The following is a 24,497-nucleotide window of genomic DNA, read 5'->3' on the forward strand; positions in this document are numbered from 1 at the left end:
GGACTATGAGACAAATATCCCTGACCCTGACAAAAGCTAGCAAGAGCAAATGGCTGTGTAATTTGTTTACTTTAGTGATAAGCCATCTTGCATACATGTACAATTTTCTTCGTACTTTATAGCCAAATTTGTTTCCTGTAGGTGGCTTAATAAAAATTCCTTTAAAAAAGGAATGGGCGCCCAATGTGAGCTTGGTCGTGACGCGTGATGTGTTGAATTTCATGGTGTTTAGATTTGGTATTATTATCTCATGAAACCCGGTGACACCTCATTATAGAAATCAGACCTGTTGATAGGTTGTAAGATAAGGATAATGAACTGAGTGCAATGCATTCGTCAAGATAATCGCACGCGCCGTGGAGTTATTGCATTTAGCTTGAGAGCCGATAGGCTCGAAAGCTAAATGCAATAACTCCATGGCAAGTGCAATTATCTTGACGAATGCATTTGCACGAGTACATTATCCGTCATACACTTTGAGTGTAGGCCTATTAAAACAATAGGCAATATTAATTGCTGCATTCATTATATTAGTTTTAATATTAGGGAAAATATCTTACATTTTAAAAACACCGTCAGGACATTGACCAGCTACGTAGCATTTAACTGGTAAAGAAAATCAATCCCTGTAATCAATGGTATCGATTGCGCCATACGTCATACTTAGGTAACTTATTCACGCATGGTTTAATTGACTTGACTTTATGTTGTGATCATTTAATATTGTGGTTTCGAACACAGAGAGCACTGAACCAGTTGGAAACGATCGATTTAGATGTCAGACTAGTAGGCCTACTACGGTGAATATCAACTGGACTTTATAGCTCTATAATTTGAACTACTTATATTAAAACACACGACATTGGGATTTAACAATTTGTTAAGTATTATCATAGGCCTTCAAACACATGTGTTTGAAGGCCTATGGTATTATAAAGCATGATCATGATATTATGCGCTAGTGTGTGTTTCCCGGGCCCGGCTATGTTATTTTAGATATAGGCCTACATGTATTTCATTTGTAAAATGCTGAATATTTTGCAATGGTGTCATCTTGTATAATTATGATCCACCTGTTTTTGGCCCTTTTTAATTAATAGAAGCTCGATTATTCTCATTTGATGTTTGATTTATTTGAGGTCATTAATCATAATTTATGACAATGATATTTGCAAGGGTGCAACTCTACTAGTCTTATTACAAGACTGCCCTATCCCAACCCTAAACCCTAATCCTAAACTCCGTAAACGAGGACTGGACTCAAGTCTAGCGAGTTGCACCTTATTCGGTAATTGTACACTATTATAGAACACCGTTTGTAACTATACCATTTTAACACCACAGAATGTATATTTGTACTTTTTTGTTGGTATATATATCGAACAGATAATTATATAGTTATGTGATCTCTGTGTCTAAAGCGCCACCTAACTCTACTTTATGGTTATGTGAAAGTAGTATTTCTAGTATTTGAGCGTGCACGTATTATCTAGAATCTATTGTTTAGCGTGCAGGTTTTAGATAATGCATTGTTTAGCGTGCAGGTTTATATAATTTGGGCTGTGAAGGGTAGTTCGCGAAAATAATGCACGGGAGAAGAATACATAACGATGAATAGAAACGGGCACTAGAAGTGTATGAGGGGATAGCCTTTTCCAGGCACGAATTGGGCCATATATAAAGAAAGTTTTGCTACTTTGCGACGCAATAAAAACCCTAAATGCAAAATGAGATCCTGTAGGTGGCTTCCACGGTGGCTTAAAAAACTAAATGCAAAATGAGGTTTTTAAAAAATATTGTTTTTCAGAGTCAAGACACATGTATCATTATTAAGCCTCATATCACTTATTTATTGTCGAATAAGTGCAGAGTAGGTTAGATATGAATATTAAATGTTAGACCAAAGTAGCTCAAAGTAGATGTACTATACACCTGATCCGTGAACTTGTTTTTTTTTTAAGACAAATTCTTGTTTGTGTAAAAACTGAAGCATCATATGTGTAAAAGAATATTTGAATATTAACTGTAGCCTACATCATATATAACGATTCGTGATACCCAATCATGCTTCAGTTTATGTGGTTTAATTAGGAAGCAGAGAATTTTATTTCAATTTTATATACGCCAAAATATTTTCTGAATAATAAACATTAACACTTACGTAGGTCCCCACTAAAGATTACTGTTTCGTCTTTATGGGAATTTTATCTTTTAATATCTGAAAGGACTTTGGGGACCTACGTGGACTTTTACTATAAATTGCAAAAATCCAGACAGTCTTACAAGAAAAATGGTAGGCTGACTAGGCTCCCTACCTTGCAGAGCATGTGCGTGCACGAAATCAATTGTGTATGTATCATAGGCCCCTCGTATTGTCTGTATGCGCCTGAGAACTTAATAATGGTAGCTCTACACATTAATGTTTTTAAGCAGATAAAATTCCAAAATATGGTACGTTTTCTGTCTTTGCTTGTCACATGGTATGTTGAAGTAATTGAAGTTGTGATTATATGTTCAAATTTTCAAGATGGCCCCAACAAGTCAGTTGGCTGAGCGGTAAAGGCGCTGGTAATATGTCGATACTGTATACGTGATAGCGGTGCAGCGTGGGTTCGAGCCCCACCTCTGCCGAACTAAATTTTTTTTTTTTTTAAATTTCATATTATGTTAGGGAAATGTGGCTGGGAGAATTTATGTATGACGAAGAGTGGTGTGGGTCTATAGGTTCATCCCCTGCAATGGTGATCCCCAGCTTGACTTGGGTCTTCACTCTTCATTCTAGCTTGTGCGAAGATTTTGTTTTATAGGCCTATACATTTTTTTTAAACAGCATCACACTCACTCCCACAGCCCACACTCCCACACAGCACACACAACGCATGCGCATCATAGTAATACCGGTACGTAGTATAGACATATGATATCCCTATTAAATATTTTGAGCTCAAAATGTAGAAATATACACTTTGAGCTCATCTTATAATAATAGTTATACAACAGGGCAAGGAAAGAAATTGACAGGTGTCAATTATAAATATATTTACATAAACAAAGTCATGTAAAACGCAAGTGTGGACAACTCAGCTTGGTCGTGTTTACTCAAGAAAACTCAAGAAACTTGCAAATTTTAGAAAAGAAGTTGCATTGCGTTCGAAATACTAGCATTTGTGAGTCAAGTTATTTATTGTTGGTAACAATAAAAGGACTATTTCCTCTATCTTCCCAATCTGGGTGTTAAATTGATATACCTAGATTTGGAAGACGATTACTTTATTCATGTCGTATTTTATTCATGCATGTCGTATGTATACAGACGTTGAAACTTTAAAAAGTAACAGTCCCCAACGAATTTAGAAGTTTTTAGATATGAGCTCTTACTTCGCTTTGATCGTCCACTCCCCAATCAGGGAATTCCTTTTAACAAAGGAGCACCTGCATAGTACATGGTACTGCAGCAATTAGTAAGCACCCTCGGCGCGACAAGATCGCACTCGTTCTACTTGCTGTGGCTTCATGTATTTATCATGTAGCCTATTATAAATCTATTTCATTCAAATACAGGTATATATTTAATATAAAAACAACATTTGAGGCTTTAGGTATTTTAGTCTCAGCTCAAACCAAAGTAAGAAAGTTTTAATTCTTATGTTGTAAACGTTCGCCTAATGGCGCACATGGGCTCCTTTGCCTTGGGGTAAATTTCATGTACAAAGAGAGAGCTACCTCCTCTAAAAATCACAACAAGAATTAATGGTTTGCTGGTGGGATTTTTGTGGGAGCGCACTTTAAGTTTGTGTCTAAAATACCAGTTATATCAAGTGGGCCCATAGCGCCATTACTAGGCGAACGTTCTACGGTATATCCATTGACAATACAACAATATTCGAGTTGTAAAGTAGGAAAAAAGATCTAGGCCTCAAGAAAGAAAGAACAGGATGAAAGAATATTAAGGACATAAAGAACGAATTTTGCCCTAATGAATTTTTAGAAAGAGCTGAAGCAAGAAACTGAGTTTCACAATACAATCCTTTTATAGTTCGAAATGTGTGCTGCCGACAGAGTAGGCGTCCCTTTGTGTGGTTCAGTTCATGGACCTAAAGACCCAGTTTAACAAAAATGTTAAAATTACGCCAATCAAACATTTTTTAGGCCCAATATAGAAACTAGTAGGCCTATACATACCACACATTGTTATTGAAAACCCGTAAGGAGAACAGCAACCCTTCACAAAAGAGAAGCTTAATTTTAGTGGTTAGGCCTACCTAGGATACCAACACCAGTGGCGTGCGCAAAGGGACAGGGGATGTGCCCCCCCACTTTTGTCAAAAAGTTCGGGGAAATAATGCACCCAATTGGGGGGAAACTGGGGAATTAGTTATTAAATTTTAAACCAGTCAGAGAATCGAGACCCCTGTCCCCGACTTTGAAAAGCGTACGTTACTACTAAACACATGCCTTGGTGGTTGTCCTATATTATACATGTAAAACATCATAGATGACTTGGAATAAATGCAGATAAAGCCAATAATTATAATGAAACCTTTAGAACAATAAACACCTATACAAGCCTAAAATAACTCTGAAAACCCTAACATGGAATTCCAGACTTTTTGGTAGTCAATTGAAAAATTCCAACTTATTTGTGTAATTTTAGATACCCTCTATAGAGGGCGATGGAATTCCAGATTTTTTTTGGTAAGTCAATTGAAAATTCCAACTTTTTTTAAATTATTTTCAAAAACCCTCTATACCCCTCCATGGATTTCCGGCCCTGTTTAGTGCATGTAAAATCTGGAATTCCAGATTTTTTTGGGTAAGTCAATTGAAAATTCCAACTTTTTTTGACAATTTTAAAAAACCCTCTATACCCCTCCATGGATTTCCAGATTTTACATGCACTAAACAGGGCCGGAAATCCAGATTTCTTCCTCAAGTATGCTTTGGAATTCCAGACATTTTAGAAAAAAAAAATTTGCCCTCTATAGGGGGGTGCATGTTTTATCTGAATAGCCCAATTCTATCCATAGCCGGACCAGTCACAACATTTAGGTGTTTTTCCAGCCATGGCTTAATTCTGAATTGTCACCTAATTTGGGTGTACTTTGTCTTGGGTCCAATCTCTATCATGGAAAGTTTGCTATATCTTTCTAAATAAGGTTGTAAGGAACAAACCAAAAGATCGATGACGTTCTATAAACGACACTAGTTTCGTTTAGGGGAGGGGGTAAAATACTCGATTACGTTTGTACAAAAACATCGATCTGAAGTATATATCATTATTATTATTATGTCATAATTTTCAACATTTCATTATTACGTTTCTGGCAGGGAGGGAGGGGGTCGGCTGAGAAACGAAACTAGTTACGTTTATAGGACGTCATCGATCTTTTGGTTTGTTCCCTAAAAGCATCGGAACATCGCACTGCGCTGCGATGTGGAATAAGATTTGTAGGCGAGTAAACACAAATATGTTTAGCATTCCCACCCACTTCCTTTTATTTAAATATGCTTAAAAAAATCATCTTCGGAACTTTCAGTTTTACCTTTTCATGAAAATGGTTCATAAGTTCTATAGACTTACAACTGTATAGTTTATGAAACACTTCAAGAAGTTTTTGATCAACAGAGGGCCTAACCAAACAAAATCAAGCAGGAAAACCTAAACGAGTATTTTCTTAATCGACCTTATACCACATATTTCTAGACATAAAGATTAGCCCAGAGCATAATTTCAATACATTAAGGGAAGAGATATGAACGCTTGGACAGTATTTATTGTGGGACATTAGCGCACATCACACATCGAATTGCATTCGGAATACGAAGAATGTCCTTCTGATATCAACTAACTTTGATTTTTTTAAATTCGCAATGTAATACACATTTTATGGCAAAACATTAAAAAATTATATTTTTGATATTTAACAGTACTCGAAATAAACTTTATAAATCTGATGATTTCTACCTAAAGTGTATGTAGGTGGGATGAAAAGCCGACAATCAATTGAAAATTTTGACCTTTCATAATTGAAGATATTGGTTTTTTCCCAAAACACACAAAAAAAATTAGGTCTTTTTTTGAAAATAAGTCCATATCTTCAATATGAAAAGTCACAATTTTCAATTGATCGTCGGCTTTTCCTCCCAGCTACATAGAATGTAAGACTATATCATTAAATTTATATAATTTACTTCCAGAACTGTTATATCTCCAAATTTTGAAAAATATCAAATTTTAAAAATTTGTCATAAAATGAATATTATTTGATATCAGAAGAGCATTCTGGTTCAACAAACCTGTTAACATCATTTCTCAATTTGACTGGTCCTAATTGATGCGATAACATTAAAATTCAAAGATAACCTTCAATAATATGGTACCAAATGAAGACCGGGGCAAATACCCTACAATGTATTTTAAGGATCTTCAGAGGTAGCCAGCTTGGGTTCACCCCAAGAAACCGATCCACGGAGAGAGTTTGTCACGGCAAGGGGCGGAACATAATTATACAGCACTCAACGTGATGATATGTGTGTCTTGTGAGTAGGTCCAAATATTTTAACTCGAATATACCCGATGACCCCTTTCTTAAAACGTCATACGCGATTACCCCTTTCTTTTAGCTTCCCCTAATCCTATTAAATCCACAAAACAAATTACGTTCCCATATTATTAACATTTACGTAATCAAATATAACAATATTCACACACTGAATTTAAACATCCACGCCTAAACCCAGAACGTGCCATCATTTGAACAACGTCTGCGCCGACATAAAAAACCCTATATCCAAACAACATAGCATACCAATCAGCTTCATCGGGAACAAATCGACCATTCCCATATATAAAATCACATTTTAACTACGACCACGCCCAAAGCACAAACTTGCCAATTTTAACTACGTCTGCGCCGACTACGCCGCCATAAAACCAGGATCTATACGTTGTCCAACTTACATGTACCAACAACAAATTCAAGCACTATCAAACACAAAACAACATATTGATGGCCTACTCCTTCAACCCCATTGCGGACAAATTCCCTCGCAATACTGCATCCACGCCCCATTTATAAAATCGCCACTTTTAACCACGTCCACGTCCAAATGCTAAATCTGCCACTTTCACCTACGGCTGCGCCGACATAAAAATCAAGAACTATGTCCAACTGTACATGTACTGCCCACATTCACACACAATCAAACACAAACTAACATATTATAGTCATTTAAACTAATTTAACGTAAAGGGAAACAAATCCCCCCAACACTATGTCCCATTCATAAAATCACCAATTTTATCCACGTCCAAGCTCAAAGCCCAAAACCTTTAATTTGCAACTACGTCTGCGCCGACTACGCCGACATAAAAACTAGACATAGAATTTGTCCAGGTATACGTGTAGTACCAAATATAATTCACATAGGCCTACTACCATACACAAACGTACCACATCTTGTACCAAATCCCCCGCTAATCTACGTCCACGCCCAATTTATAAAATCCTCACTTTCAACTATGTCCACGCTTAAAGAAAAAACCTGTCAATTTTCAACAACGTCTGCGCCGACTGCGCCCACAAAAAAACCAAGACCTATACTTAGTCTCCAGAATACCACATTCACAACATTATCATACACAACTCATTACAACACAATCAACCACTCACGCACAAAACACCTGATTCCCATGCAATACTGCGACCACGCCCCAAAGAACAAACATGTCAATTTTTCGACTACGTCTGCGCCGACTGCGCCTTGTTAAAAACCGACACCTATACCGGGCACATACACTCCCGAGTAGTACATCTAGAAAAAAAAACACTATAAATTACAAACAAACAAACAGACTTCATTTTTTCAACTGCGACTTAAATAATGCATCTACGCTGCATTGATTAACCCGCCAATTTAAACTGCGTCCACGTCAAACGCCAACTCTGTCGGTTTTTCAACTATGTCTGCGCCGACTGCGCCCACAAAAAAACCAAGACCTATACTTAGTTTCCAGAATACCATACTCAGAACATTACAATACACAAATCATTAAAACAGAATACCCCACTCAAGCACAAAACACCCTATTCCAATACATACAAACATGTTACAACTTTATACAACTATACCCCCGAGAGGGGTATTCTGTAGTTACTCCGATCTTTTTGACTGAACATTCCATCGGAAATGATTTGTCCCTAACTTCGATCGTTCAAAAGATTGAAATTCACTCGTTTTGTTTGATTAAAAAGATTGAAAATTCAAATAATTCGAAAACGATTTGTGCCTAACTATGCAAATTGCAATTTGCAATAGATTGAAAATAAAAAATTTTGATTGAATATTCATTGGAAAATTTAACCCTAACCCAACCAAGTCTCACTAAAGCTCACTATTAAAACCACTGTGCGTGCATGCATTCCACGTGACTTGATGACACAATCAGCCTAAGTCATTAATTAATACCCAGGGCCAATCGCTGCCCGGCCGGGGCAGCGTAACCTCCGTGGCTACTGGTCGGTGATCTTCTGCGTGGCATGCGAGGGGACCCGGGTTCGAATACCGGGGGTACCAAGTGACTTCTTTCTTCACCTTCTCTCCTTTTTCGTTTCTTCTTTCCCTTCCGATAGCAAAAAAAATCCCACGGGTAGGGTTGGGGTTAAGAGAGTATGATTTATGTCCTCTAAATATTTGACAATATTGTCTTAATTTCAAACGGTAATATCATTGCAATGATCTTTCTTTTTAAATTCTATGGCAGAAAGCAAACAGTCTAGAAGACAAGCGGACGACTCATTGGACGCCAAATTCAATATGAATGTGAGTACATATAATAATTACACTCTAAAAATTAGAAGTAGGCCTAGGTCTAACATGATCCACTTTAACTCGTCCGATATAATAGAGACATTGCGATTTCCAAACGTAGACATCGGACGTACGTTGATCTATTCAAAACCACTCTCCTGTATCGAAGCGAGGTCACGTATTTAGCTATTTTTGAAGATATTCCACGTGCGAAATCGACGTAGATACATCGTTGAAAATGCACAAAATTGGTCCATTTCACAATATATTAAAGACAGTCAAAGATAATGAACATATGAAGGAAAGTATAATTATTATTATGATCCTTTTTGTTTGTAACAAATCATTGTAATAAAGGTACAGCGATGTGTTAAAAATGGACTAAATTTAAACGCAATATTCACACGCAGAGATTGCCCATTGAAATGTGTGTGATACTTTGCGTTAAGAAAATTACATTGCGATTTCCCATTTTGGATTCCAACGTAGAATAAAAACGCAGATGCTACGTGAAATATGCTGATTTTACCTCATGTCTAAGTCCATGCAACGCGCCCAATTTTCAGGACGAAAAATTCTCATTTTGAAACTAAAGTCATGATGTATGTATATGTAGTGATCTTTAATCTACCAAAATATATGTTTTGGGGCAACTAAAATATTTGGGGAGCACAAAAAACAATTAGGTTTAATGAGCATGTAGGTCAAAATTGTAATCAAAATCAAAAAGCGGTCTGTTTGAATTGAAGCGAGAGACTCAGCTCACTGTTATTTTTTCAAATACTATGCCCTCTATCGACCTAGGTTAGAAGCTGTTGAGATTTGATCAAATAGTATAGTCTTTATTTCAGCTCATTTTGTTCTCGTTCGTGACGAATGAGCAAAATCCAGTTTAGAACTGAGACTAGCAATATTTAACACCGTACGCGAAAACGTACGTGCTACGTGCTGCGTTTGGAAAATCGCAATGTCTCTGTTATGTAGGCCTACTTTTTACGTAAAAGTATAGAGAGGAGTTGCACGCGATTAACATACAATAAGACGTTTATATTTGAGGTTTCTATAACACCTTTGTAAAATTATTACCAGTTTATCATTTCGGATTTTTTTTTGTGAACAATCTAAACTTGACGAAACTTTTTGTCTTTCACCCAAGTTACATGACTGTTGTGGGTGCTAGACGAAACGAAGCGTCAAGTTTTGATTATATCAATAGGTCATCGTCAAGTTTCGATTACATAGGTTATCAAGTTCCGACTGTATTAATTGGCTTATGACACACGAAAATCTGAACAAACGTACGCCACACATGTGAAAGTTGACGTTGCACAAGTACACAGTGGCGTAGCCAGTGGGGGGGGGGGAGGGGGGGGGGGCAGGGGGGGCCGGTGCCTCGTCATGGCCGTCGACGGTTCATGTAAGGCCGTCGGTAGACGGAAGGTGTTGGTGAAAAAAAATGGGTTAACAATAGGCTATTATTCACCCAGTGTGACAGCAAAAGGGGGAGAATTATCCAAAAAATGATGAAAAATTGTGAATGAAATTGAATTTTACATAAAAATTGTGTGTTTTTATGTTGGTATCGCCTATTATCCTTTTTTTTTTTTTTTTTTTTTTTTTTTTTGCTCTTCAGTTTTTCAAACCATGCCAAAAAAAATATGGGTCAACAAATCACAATTAAGTTCCGTCGGCAAAAAATATTTCCGTCGGTACATTTACAAGTTGTGCCCCTCGGTTCAAAAATCCTGGCTACGCCACTGCAAGTACATGTGCAGCCACAGTTTCAAATATTGCGCTCATTTCTATAAAATATATAGTTCATTCTTACAAAAAAACATTTTCATATTTTAACAACAAGGTACAAAACGAAGACCACAACAATGACCATAACACGGATACCGAGAAACACGCTACCAACAAAGCAATGGCGGGAACAATGGTAATTCCCGAAAAAGAACGACTTCAAAATTTCGAGGGGGAACAGAAGAGGAGGAAAGATTTAATCCGAAAAGTTTGCGAGAAAAGTAGATCCAAAAACGATTCTGTAACGGAACTTTATGATGATACTAAACGACATATCTATGTTGTTGATAAATATAAATTAATGTTTTGTTACATCCCAAAAGTAGGCTGCAGTAACTGGAAAAGAATATTAATGATTTTGGAAGACCACAATAGAACAATTGATGGTATTGACTCGCGTGAAGCGCATGCCAGAAATAAACTGAAATTATTAAGATTTTATCCTGGAGAGCAACTAGAGAACCGGTTAAAAGATTATCGCAAATTTATGTTTGTCCGACATCCGTTGTCACGAATTGTGTCGACCTATAAAAATAAGTACGCCGATTTATCAGTCTTTCGAGTCGCTCCACTCGTATTGCGACGATACGCAATAAGAATTATGAAGAAATATAGACAAAACCCAACTCAAAAAGATTTAGAAACCGGCGAGAATGTGACATGGTCGGAATGGCTACAATATATTGCGGATCCGACAGAGCAAATGGATTTTGATCGACACTGGAAAGAGATGTACAAGTTATGTTCCCCGTGTGCCATTGATTATGACTATGTAGGGAAATTAGAAAATATCAAGGAAGAGGCAGATTTTATCATGGATAGGTTGGACATTAGTCATGTTGTGAGATACCCTGATAATAAAGCCAACAGCCACCCGACGAATACATCCATGAATGGAGTTGAAGGGAGTTTAAAGAAGCAACTCGGTATCAGTTAAAGAGGATATCTGAAATATACGCCTTGGATTTCCAGTTATTCGGATACACGAACCCGTTTTGGAATAGTCATGAAGACACTGGATCATTAAAGCTACCATAAGAAAATTATGCACAACGAGGTGCATGAACTTCATGTAGGCCCCTATATATATGCTTCTGGTTCATTTTATGGTTTAATAATTCGCCACAGAAGTGCTGATGTAATAGGATTAGCAATCTAGGTTAAAACAATGTTGTATGATCGCCCTGCACAACAAGCAGGTTGCACTCATCACCTGTGTATACATGTCTGCAATCATACATTGCAATACCTCTCTTTTCGAAGATACTATAATCTTACAGGTGCAGGTGCGAGTGATCAGCATGATATGAATATTCTATAGAATTACGATCCATGCAGGTCTTTATCATAGATAAAAATCTTTATCCCTGTTCTTTGACATTAAAGGAACACCCGGTAATCACAATGCCTTATAGAAAAATAATTCTTAAGCACGAATCACGTGGTTTATTCAAAACAAACTCATATTGACTTTAAAAACAAATAAAAACAGCCGTCTCTCACCACGCGATATTCAAATTTCCCGGGCACCGAAATTGCCTGTGACAATGACGTTCCAGTAACACAATGAAGGCTGACGACAATTGAGCACAAATAACCATGACGTCATTGCCACACAGGTAATTTCGGCGCGGGAATTTTGAATATTGCGTGTTGAGAGCCAGCTGTCTTTATTCGTTTATATGATGGTCAATAATGAGTCTGAGTTTTAACTAAAACTATGTGCTTTTAAAATACTTGTTTTTTAACGTATAAGGCATAATGTTGTGATTGCCGGGGTGTTCCTTTAATGGTTCAATGCAGAGTACCGCGTGAACGTACTAGTGCGGTGCGATATATTCAAAAATTGTTTTAACCTATTGCTGTGATACATATGTAGTTAATCCTGTTACATCATCACTTCTACGGCGAATAGCGAGTGGGAAATAAAAAAGATTTTTAACAGTAACTGCAACGTTTTATTTGTTTCTTGTTATTTGGTTCTTTTGTATCACGTAAGATTTTAACCAGGGTGTAAACAGTGCTAATGTTTGTCCCGTGTACGACCCTTAGGGGGCGCCAATATGACCAATTCAGCATCGATTCTGCGCCCCTCCAAGCGATGAAAGTCAAAATTGTCGCGCGCTTCGCTCGCATTTTAGCACAAAATCAATTGAAAGAACATTTTAAGACCGATATTCATCTTCTAGTAACCAAAATTAATTTGTCCAAAATTTCGCGCGCTCCGCACGCAATTGTTTTTCTAGAATGGGGGGGGGGCATTATGTATCCTTAGCCCTTGGCACCACAACCCCTATAGAGCTACGCCACTGCCCGCGTCTAAAGGTCCGTTCATACTACCACCGCATTTGCGATGCGTTGCTTTGCGATGCCGATATATCGATTACTTTTGCCGCAACTCGACGCAACTCGTCGCATTTCCAAGTTAAAATATATTTAACTTTATTGCGATATCGCAATGCAGTAGTTTGCAATACGATGCAGTGCGGCAACGCACCGCATCGCAAAGCAACGCATCGCAAATGCGGTGGTAGTATGAACGGACCTTAAGATATTCTCGGGTGGGGGCGCCAATTTTGTTTCTTGCCCCGGGCGCTACCAACCCTATACGCCACTGCGGCTATCGTTAAGAAGTTATGGGGCACAATAGGTCACAGATCGATTTGTTTGTTGTGTATGGGTCTAAGGTCAAAGTTGCCCCAAGTTTTCGTAAAAGTTGAGGCAAATTGTTCTCCTAGCTAGGCTAAAGGTCCGTTCATACTACCACCGCATTTGCGATGCGTTGCTTTGCGATGCCGATATATCGATTACTTTTGCCGCAACTCAACGCAACTCGTCGCATTTCCTTAAAATGTATTTAACTTTATTGCGATATCGCAATGCAGTAGGGCCTACTTGCAGTACGATGCAGTGCGACAACGCACCGCATCGCAAAGCAACGCATCGCAAATGCGGTGGTAGTATGAACGGACCTTAAGAGGTTTCAGAAAAAGAACAGTTTGCACTATCTGCGATGTCTATACCATGTTACACAGCACAGGGTCAAAAGATATGTGTATTCCACAGGATTCAATTGAATTTTGTATTTATTTGTCATCTATCTTCTGACCTTGACATCGCAGATAGTAAAAACTATTCTTTTCCTGAACGAATCCCTAGAACTTGTGGAACAGTTTGCACCCATTTTACGAACATTTGAGCAACTTAAACATACAAATTGACTTTGGACCTGTACCTGTTGAGTCTCATAACTTGGTAACTAAGCTTATATATAAGGGACCGTTCAAAATTTCAGGGCCCCCTGCATCAGCCCCCCTAACAAGTGTTTGTGAACGGTCCCCAAATGTTGTTTTAAAAAATAGAGGGGGTGATCTTTGCCTTTGGGCAGTAGGCCCTACTTCTTGGGAGTACCCTTAGAAGGTGCATGCACTTCATAGAGCTGCACTTAAAGCTCTATACACTTTTTATCATGTAGGCCTAGGCCATATATCTTTGTCGAACCTTAAGCTTGAAGAACCTTTAAGGAAACACTAAGAAAGAACTCTTAAAGGGTCAACTTCCTAGAACAGAAAAAAAGCATATCAATTTGTAAGCGCTTAGGGGTGGTGCAATAATTATGCATCCCCGGGGTTGTGAATTATAGGGGGTGGAGGGGATTTTTGGCAGGCCAAAAGGAGGGGGCAAGCAATTTTGGCAGGTCGAAAGGGCCAGGGGGGGTCACCGGTCAAGCGATTTTGGCGGGTTGAGGGGCAAGCAATTTTTGGCACATTTTGGGCACCGTTTCTTTCATTGTAGGCCTATTATAGGCCTATTACGCCATAAAAAGATATAGGAAAACATTAGGAACATGTTCAAATATGCAAAGTTTCATGCTCGCTGCGCTCGCATTAAATGTATATGATAAGACAATAGGTTTTAAATTCGGGTTCCCCCAGTGTGCAAAGGGGGCCGGGGAAAAGGTTTTTTAGGGGTGGGGACTGGGGAGCAAAGGTATTTTGGCACGGCCGGGGGGGGCGTAAAGATTTTTGGCACGGCCAGGGGGGCCAAAGATTTTTTGCCAGACCACTTTGAGAATTCCGGGGGTACACCGTTGCACAGCCCCCTTAGCAAATTCATAGTTCATTGAATTTACAACCATATATCAAACCCCGGGGGGGGGCACTTCAATATGAAATGGATATAGGTGTAGGGCTGAATCCAGGTACTAACCGTTCGTTCGTTTTCCTGTCTCTTTTAATTAGAGTAAAGATTAAAAACACACAATTTGTTTTATTCTTTTATGATATAATTAGAATGTAAACTTAAAATAACCATTTTCTTAGTGTCTAAACTGCAAAAGAAAAGTAGTAACAAGTCGATTTTTTCTGATTAAATTTGAATTTATAAAAATAGAAAAACGGTAAATGACTGTTTTCGCTTTTTCGTTTCATTAAGAAAATGGAAAATGACCTATTTTCTTTTTTCCTAATTCAAAATCAGAAATCTAAACGTTATATTTCTGGGTTTGTTTTTTCTCTTACATTTTAAGAAAATGAAAAACAGTAATCGGTCGTTTACCGTTTTCGACACAAGAATGTGTGAAAAGGAAAAAGGAAAAACGTAGGCCTAATTGAAACTGAAAAAGTCGACTTATTGCAGTTTTTCGTTTGCAATTTATATCAAAATAGAATTCAAGAAAAGGTTAATTGGCATTGTCCTCTAAAAAGCCCGTATAAAATAAAGACCCCTTAGCTTACTGAAAATATACGCGTATTGTACGGCGCACTCAAAGCAAAGGTCGCGCTACGACGCGCCCTGCACAGCACACCGCGCAGCGTGAATAAAAATGATTTAATAAATGAATAAATAAATAATTAAATAAATAAATAAATAAATAAATAAATAAATAAATAAATAAATAAATAAATAAATAAATAATAGGCCTAAATAAATAATAGGCCTAAATAAATAAAATAATTTAATAAATAATTAAAAAAATAATAAAATAAAATAGCTAAATAAATGATTTAATTTTTTTAATTCATTTAATATAATAATAAATTGCTTAATAAATTAATTAATAATTTAAAACAAGATTTGATAAATATTTTGATAAATACATCTAATAAATAAATAAATAATGAAATAAATATATAAATAATTTTAATAAATTCATAAATAAATAAATAAATATTTTAATAAATAAATAAACGATTTAATATATATTTTAATCAATACATTTCATAAATTTTATTTATTTAATTAATATTTTAAATAAATAAAAAATAAACTAAGTAAATATGTTTTTAAATAATTTAATAAATAAATATATGAACATGGCATTTATTCCGTTGACATATGAAACAATAATGACCATTTTCAATAACTAGCGCGGCATAACTACACAATACCCACCACACCATGGGCACAGCCCCGAGCTGCTTCGAAGGGAATAGCCCCCTCAATTTGATATTTTCTTGTATTTTGACAAATAATCCCCTATAGTCACATCATAATTTCTTTTACATTTTGGTTCTTGGACAAATGTCTTCAACGAAGCGCCATCTATCTAGTAGTTGGACAAATACTCCCCCTAGAGTCACGACATGGCTTTTTGGATTCTGGTATTTGGACAAATAATTTCAGACAGAGAGGGCGTGTTGGTTGAAAACAGCCCGACGGTGTTGGTCGGCGTAGACGCAGTGTCTTCAACGAAGCGCCATCTATCTAGTAGTTGGACAAATACTCCCCCTACAGTCACGACATGGCTTTTTGGATTCTGGTATTTGGACAAATAATTTCAGACAGAGAGGGCGTGTTGGTTGAAAACAGCCCGACGGCGTTGGTCGGCGTAGACGCCGTTGAAAACTCATTATTTGAGTACGTCCAAGGTTCCACACCATGGGCTATTAACCAAGTGCGTCCATGTCCAAATAGGATATGCACGCAATTCTTGGTTTTATGTTGGCGCAGTCGGCGCAGACGTAGTTCTGAATTCAATAGAGGGCTTATTCTTGGTTTTATGTTGGCGCAGTCGGCGTAGACGTAGTTCTGAATTCGATATGGGGCTTTGAAAACAGCATGCTTCTTAACAGGACATAGACACACTTGCGTGTAGGTCTTGGTTTTATGTTGGCGCAGTCGGCGCAGACGTAGTTCTGAATTCGATAGAGGGCTTATAGGTCTTGGTTTTATTTGGCGCAGTCGGCGTGGACATAGTTGAGAATTCGCAGTGTTCCGTAATTAATGGACACACTTGCGTGTAGGTACTAGGTATAGACCTCATAGTTGAGAACTCGTAGTGTTCCTTTCTTAAACACAAAGCACGACTAAACATAATGTATGAGGGAATGGCTCGTTCTAACAAGAAAGCCCGACTGCGCGTTGGGACGAGAGACCTTATTTTTCCAGCCATGGCTTAATTCCGAATTGTCACCTAATTTGGGTGTACTTTGTCTTGGGTCCAATCTCTATCATGGAAAGTTTGCTATATCTTTCTAAATATAATGATTGTTTGTTCTAGATTTGTGTTTTAGCGTTTCATATTTGAAAGAACTAATGTTTAATTGCAACATTTCGAAACTACAAACCCAAACTGGGTGCTATGATGTACAAGATTGGGCTACGAGTATGCATTTTACCAAGTTAGCAATAGGTATTTCCTTCATGTTGCCAATGCATGACTTTCTTTATTATACTCAAAAACGGATTTTATTATACATGTACTAGAAAGTTGTTTACGTGCATATAGGCTCCTTCACAGTCGGTTTGTGTTGTGTATGTTTACAACTGAGCCACATATAGACTGGGTTGCCGGGACTACCAGACAAAGAATCTGTTTTTGACTATAATTTGGCCTCCTATCAGTTTTACTGATAAGATGGCTAATTGATTTGACTATAATTTGGCCTCCTATCAGTTTTACTGATAAGATGGCTAATTGAAAATAAACACTTATTTTGTAAACAGATAATGCTCTGTGGTTATTTATGGATGGAAACTTAGGAAATTGCTATTAATGTAATAATTAATATATTAAACATACATTTTGCTTTGTTAACGATTAAAATCCGTTCACAAATAAGGTTTTTAGAACATTTTGAACAATTTTGCTCTATGAAAAAGGATACAATTGCACCCCTACTGATCTGACTACTGATAAGCTGTCAACAAGCATTGCAAAGTAAAGTGTGACCACTAATTAAACAATAATAATGAGCATTATCTGACCATTCCCTGATCTGACCAGAGCTGGGTATAAATAGTGCACTACTACCAACACTAATTGATGTTGGGAGTGACACTAGTCGTCGAGGGGGGGATACCAGTAATTGGGGTAGATAGTGGCTTTGGTTTTATACATTTTTGGTACGTGTAGAGCAACCGGGAATCCCTGGGATTGAGTAATCAGTCTTTTGATTAGGCCAATGAAAGTCGATTTTGAGTTTCCGTCACCGCCCTCACTTCATTTTCTGACCCTCATTTGAATTCATTATTGTGACTATTTTTAATATACTTTTGAATCTCATTAGGGCTAAACATCCATCTTCAAGTGAGTGAGTGGCAAATAACAACACATTTTACATTCGTGTTAGTCATATAACGAAAGGCAGAAAAATAATGAATAATGAAAAAGTTACCTCACTTGTTTTCAGAAATTATGTGACGGGAAACTCAAAATTGACTGTTAGTGGCCATATGATGTGATTGTAACTACCAGTAAACTATACATTGCAAATAAATATATCTAAAATTAATTACCATGCTTCAATATCAAGGTTAACAGTTACTGATAATAGATAATTGGATTGTCATGAAATGTGGTTGATATGAAATCCCTTAATTAAGCAGCAAACATTCTTAAGGTTATCTGAATATAGATTGTTGGATTGTTGTAAAACTCAGAGGATGTGATTTCAATTGAGCCGTTTGTTACAAGTATGAATTAAATGTAGACCAATTTAGCACACATTTTCCAATTCAGCTTTCGACATGAAAATTGTGAGTATTTCCTAGTATGTCATTGGTGGTATTTACCAATAAATGCCAATATTTCGCACCCGGTTAGTTGTGCCAAACATTCAAATTTACTACCTTTCCAAGTACTTGCAATGCAAAATTATGAAACACGATCTTCATCCATGGCGTTGTCTTTTTAAAGACATTTCTTGTTGTAGTATATTTCGAATCAATCGTATCAAATTTTTAATTGAGTTGTAAAAACCATAAAAAGAGTCTCAATCAGTCACATTAATTTTTATGTATTTTGCTGTTTCTTGGTATAAGAAAATATGTAATAGTGCAATGCATCGCAACAAGACCAAAGTCATATAATTTGGATTCTATTATTTTCCCAATTTTAACGTGATAAAATGGACTTTACAATCCATACCCGATGACCCCCCCCTTTTTTTTTTTTTTAGTTGCAGCTACCCAATGAACCCCTGTCTTTGGTTGCGGCTACCCATAACCCCTTTTTCTATAATAGCATCATCAAAATGCAACTAAAAAATGCCGAAACTGTCCAATTTTGCTTCATTTGTCCAAAATTATGCCGAAAGTTTCAACATTTGGCTACATTTTCTCACAATTTTCTACCCGATGACCCTTTCTTTAAATCTTATATTCGATGACCCCCTTTTTTATTTTGTTTGTACCCAATGACCCCCTTAGTTTTAAAAATAACGCTTTGTACCCGATAGGCCCTATACCTATACCAAGTTGCATATGGTATACAAATGTGACTCAAAGACAGAGATATACACAATTATTGTTTAATTCTTGATGGTTTATTGATAGTAATAACAAAATATACTTACAAAATTGGATGCCAATATAAGTGAGATGCTTGTAGTCATACAGTTATAACAAGATTAGAATGTACACGAATTTGTTTGCCTTATTAAGAAATACAGAAAGGTGTACAATAGAGTTGATAATGGTAAGCATGGCTATGTGTCATTCATGTTAACTGTGTTTTCTTTTGAAAATATGCAAGCTTCATAAGCATGTAATTGAAGATTCCGCATGTTTTGAAGGTGATAATGATACTTTTTTGATAATTTTGGCTATGGAGCACGGGCCCAAAACGGGGAGGCTGTATTGCACGCCCCACGGCTGGTAGGCCTACCAGAGGATGAGCACTTCCCAGCAAGTCTTGCGGTTAGCATAGCTGTGGGGTGAACATGACACCACTGCCCGCCCACTGCATACACACGTACACGTGCATGGTTAAATTTGAATTTGGACAGATATATTACAATAAAAACACCTTCAAAAAGTTGGTCGATTTCACATTTTATATGTTATCTTATCTACAGAAGGTGTGATTTTTCCTTCGTGCATACATCACTTTACATCTGAAATCGACCAAGTAATAATGACACACGGGCAATTCTTAAACAACATCTTTTGCACAGATGGGATTACGGTAACACGGAGGTAAGCTCCCGTGTGATCATGCCTTATGAGAAGAATATGAGCTTTCATCTGATACCAAAATCAGCATTTTGATGAGGTAACTGAGTGGGGGATGAGATTGTCAACCAGGTTACCCACTAGAGTTAATGAAAACAAGTTCACAGAAAGCAAGCGCACTTCGCGAGGGTTTTATTTTCGCGGATTTCGCGAATGGAGTTCCATCCGCGAAATCAACACCTCGCGAATACTAGTATATATAATAATGTATTAGAAGTATAGGGCACGACTAAGCATCGCGAAATTAACAATTGCAAAAATTATTCTGTACTGAACTCCAAATCGCAAAAATAACTGTACGCGAAAATTACCACTTAAAGGGCATTTCGTGATCCACAGCCTCATCCCCCACTTTTCTCCAAAAAGTTGAGATTTTTATATCACTGGAAACCTCTGGCTACATAATGTTTATGTACAAAATATTTCTTGCAGATTAATTCGTTTTGCAAAGATATCGTGAAATTTGAATTTCGTTCTGGTGCACCAGAACGAAATTACAACGCATTGTCTATGGAGCAGTGTAATACGCATAATCATGCATAACTCGCAAACGCAAAATCGGAATCAACTGAAATTTTGGGAATAGGCTTTTACGTGGATATGTACTGAAAAATGTCATAAAAAGAGGATGCTAGGATCACGAAATACTCCTTTAAACAGTAATTATAGTAGGAGCATGCAGAGAAACTCTCTGGACTGACCAATACTATTACGTAATTGTTTGTTCATGGTAGGCCTACATTGCACACATAGTGCACACACACTTCCATCCATGCAGTATAAGTAGGGGCCTACAAAGTGTTACAGTTGTATCTGTTTTCAAATTTACTGTGTGCTTTTAGAATATTTTTAGCAGATTTGGGTATTAAAAACAAATCAACCCATCGTGGCTTGGGGTTCTAATAACAAGTTTAATTTCCGGAATTGATTGATTTTCAATGATGGATACAAATTAAGTTTAGCGTCAGTTTTTGTTAATATTTAGTTAAGTTTTATAAAATGTTGCAAATAAAAAAAAATTAATAATAGTATCAAAGGCTATGAAAAAACCCTTCTCTACGGGCCCAACCGACCTGGAATTTGTGTTTTTGAGAATTAAAAAAAATTTTTATTTTGCTTAAATCATAGAAAATATGTTTGTAAAAATTCTTCAGATTTTGGTGATATTTTAGCGTAATTTCAAGATAGCCTCTCTCTAGAAAAACAAGTACAAAAAACACCCGACCCTATACTTGAAGTTGAAAGGTCCGCCCGTAGAATAGGGTGGGTTTTTCTTTTTTGTCGCCAAAAATAAATCAAATCTGGTAATTTGCAAAACTTTAACCACAGAGCAGTACATGTATACGTGTGTAACAGAACAAGATCTTGTTCATGGTTGTTTGTTTAACCATGGATAAAGATAATAATGCTCTTCAAACACATTAAAGGTTCCATGACTTGGCAAACAAAGTTATACACACTTGTGTTTATAATACACGCAGTCTTCACAGTCACTATGTTTTGGATGGGGGGGTCTGCTTGATCAGCAGAAGAGATATTTCTCCCATCTTCTGGTATTACAGTAAAGCTATCATTTGCTGCATATTTTGCTCAAATTTGTACTTCTTACATGATTGTAGTTGCCCAATGCTATCTGAAATACCATGTAAAGGACTAAACCTCCAAAGTAAAATTTAGAGTTTTTATAATAAAACTGGGATCCCCAAAGCTCCACAGTTAAGCGGCTAAGTCGGTTTTTTACTTTTTACCTCATTATTTTCGCTTAGTTAAAACTGAAGAACAAAATTAAAATTTTACCAAAATCGTAGGCCTACATTATGTCTTTTATCATCAATCTCCAAAATAGAAAAATAAGTGGTCTATGGTAAAACCAAATTTATCGAACGTAATCAAAACAATAAAATAATTATTTGGCCAAAACAACAACAACAAACAAACATTTTATTGTCCCTGTCCCTTTGAGGGATTCTGATTTTCACCAGCTAAGAGCTGGCTATCTAATTCGGAGATCGTCTTTGTTTGATAAAGAGATTACGGGGTACTAGCATTGGTTTGAATTACTTAGCGGAAATTTTTATGGTGAAAATATATGTAAGACATGTTATTCGATTTGTAAGAAAAAGAAAGTATGTTTTGCCGTTTCAACGAATGAAAACGAGTGAGAATTTCAAAAGTTATGGTTTGAAGGAAATATGACATTAAAAGTTATATGCCAGGCCTATAATAGTTTCCACAGCATGTCAACGAAAGAACATGATAGTATCCTTGTTATCAGACCTCCTGGAGATCATGTCAGCACAGCATGAGATGTGTGTATTGATAACATGATTAAAACCTTTATGGACGTAAAAGTCAAAGTAAAAATATCCTATATCCTGTATCGTTTTATGGATAAAAATGACTCAAAATGTAATTTATGAAATAATTGATATCTTAAACATCAGTTTTGTCTTTTCAACGGGAAAAATTCGATGTAATTTCAGGGCCCATTTTTAATATGGGTATAATTTATATACATGTAGGCCTATTGAACAATATCAGTCTTTATACATTTTATAATGTGATATGCATAAATTGCAAATTAATATATAAATTAATATAAAAATTAATGTGCATGTATAAGGCAAGTAGGATGACAGTTTTTAGCCAATTAACTAAAAACTGCAGTGTATTTCTTTATATTAATAATGAGCAAGGCAGAAAAGACAGAACAATTTGGAGTAATTAATTGAAGAGTTGACAGGAAGTTATAGGAGTTAATGTTTGTTCAATTACACGGTTGACGATGAGAATGAATGCGAACACCACCTGGTTTGGTGGACTGTCATGAAACATGATGGATCATAAAAAAGAGTTATCCTAAAAATGCCTTCCACCCAAACTAATTACAAGACCTCTTCTGCATTGAAGCTGGCTTTCCCTTTAAAAAGGAATTTTATCTTCTTCTTTTATTTCTTGCATAAAAGTGGAAAATTAAAGTTAATATACGGTATTGGCAACATAATTTGCTTCCTCCTCTTAATGATCAATTTTGCTTTGTAGAAAAAATAAAAATAAAAAAGTTCTCCTCTTTTTTAATTTTTTTTCTGTCAGTGTAGTTTTTAGCTGTGGGCCTACTATGGAGTGCAGCCTGTAGTGTAGAGGTGTATCTTACTGACTTGCTTTTAATACTGACTTTCTAACCTTTATAATTTTATAATATAGTTACCCCTTTGGCTCTAAAATCATAATTGCAAGACTCTGAATTTGTAAAGCTATATAGTTAGTATAGACCCTACCGAATTCTGGCCACTAGTCCTTTATATTTAAATAAAAGTCTCCCCTCCATAAAGTACCACGGGGCAATTCGCAAAATAATACCATAACACAGGTGATATTTAAAGTGTGAATGGTTGTGGAATCGAACTAGAGAAATATCCCTCTGTCACTTAGAACTTAAAACCAACATGTCTGCCATTTCAATTGTTATCCATTCCAGATGAGTAAGAAAAATTGTAATGCTAATTTATTGCACATGCTGAGGAAGCCTGATTAGCTTTTTAAAATAGCTGAGTGGGAGGGTTTTCAATGAAATATTTTTTCACGGCAGTGAAATGATGCCACTTGCCCCCACATCTCATATTACTATTTAGCTCTTAAACCCGGCAAAGAGTGTACTCAGTGTAGGAATTTTTAGCCTTTTTTTATAAACATGTTTGCAATTGGCTTATAGCCGTCTCATGCTGCCAATACACATACCCGATTGCTTAATCAAACTAGCAGGTCATGATCAGGCCTAATCACAAAGTAAACATATCATCTGTATAGAAAACTATGCAGCAGGCGACTTACTTCAGAAAAAGTTCAATATAACTACATTGCATAAAACTAAGCCCATAGTTAATTGGTCAAATGTTTATTGACTCTTGTAATAACCCATGTGTAGGCCTATAAACCTGTATAATATTGGTGTTCATAAAAGCAGGACTATGAGACAAATATCCCTGACCCTGACAAAAGCTAGCAAGAGCAAATGGCTGTGTAATTTGTTTACTTTAGTGATAAGCCATTTTGCATACGTGTACAATGTTTTTGTACTTTATAGCCAAATTTGTTTCCTGTAGGTGGCTTAATAAAAATTCCTTTAAAAAAGGAATGGGCGCCCAATGTGAGCTTGGTCGTGACGCGTGATGTGTTGAATTTCATGGTGTTTAGATTTGGTATTATTATCTCATGAAACCCGGTGACACCTCATTATAGAAATCAGACCTGTTGATAGGTTGTAAGAGGGGATAGCCTTTTCCAGGCACGAATTGGGCCATATATAAAGAAAGTTTTGCTACTTTGCGACGCAATAAAAACCCTAAATGCAAAATGAGATCCTGTAGGTGGCTTCCACGGTGGCTTAAAAAACTAAATGCAAAATGAGGTTTTTAAAAAATATTGTT

The 24,497-nt window shown here is 36.6% G+C and overlaps 1 protein-coding gene across 1 annotated transcript in view; it reads left to right on the forward strand.

Moving 5' to 3' along the window:
* The window catches only part of LOC140165393 (carbohydrate sulfotransferase 11-like), a 29,281-nt gene extending 16,578 nt beyond the window's left edge, over positions 1-12,703 (forward strand). The window contains exons 2-3 of the mRNA XM_072188708.1: positions 8,765-8,823; positions 10,670-12,703. Coding sequence (XP_072044809.1) covers positions 8,765-8,823; positions 10,670-11,551 — 941 coding nt within the window. The 3' untranslated portion in view covers positions 11,552-12,703. The remainder of the gene's footprint in view (positions 1-8,764; positions 8,824-10,669) is intronic.
* Positions 12,704-24,497: the final 11,794 nt, after the last annotated feature.

Source organism: Amphiura filiformis, chromosome 12, assembly GCF_039555335.1.
Source record: "Amphiura filiformis chromosome 12, Afil_fr2py, whole genome shotgun sequence".
Classification (NCBI taxonomy): Eukaryota; Metazoa; Echinodermata; class Ophiuroidea; order Amphilepidida; family Amphiuridae; genus Amphiura; species Amphiura filiformis.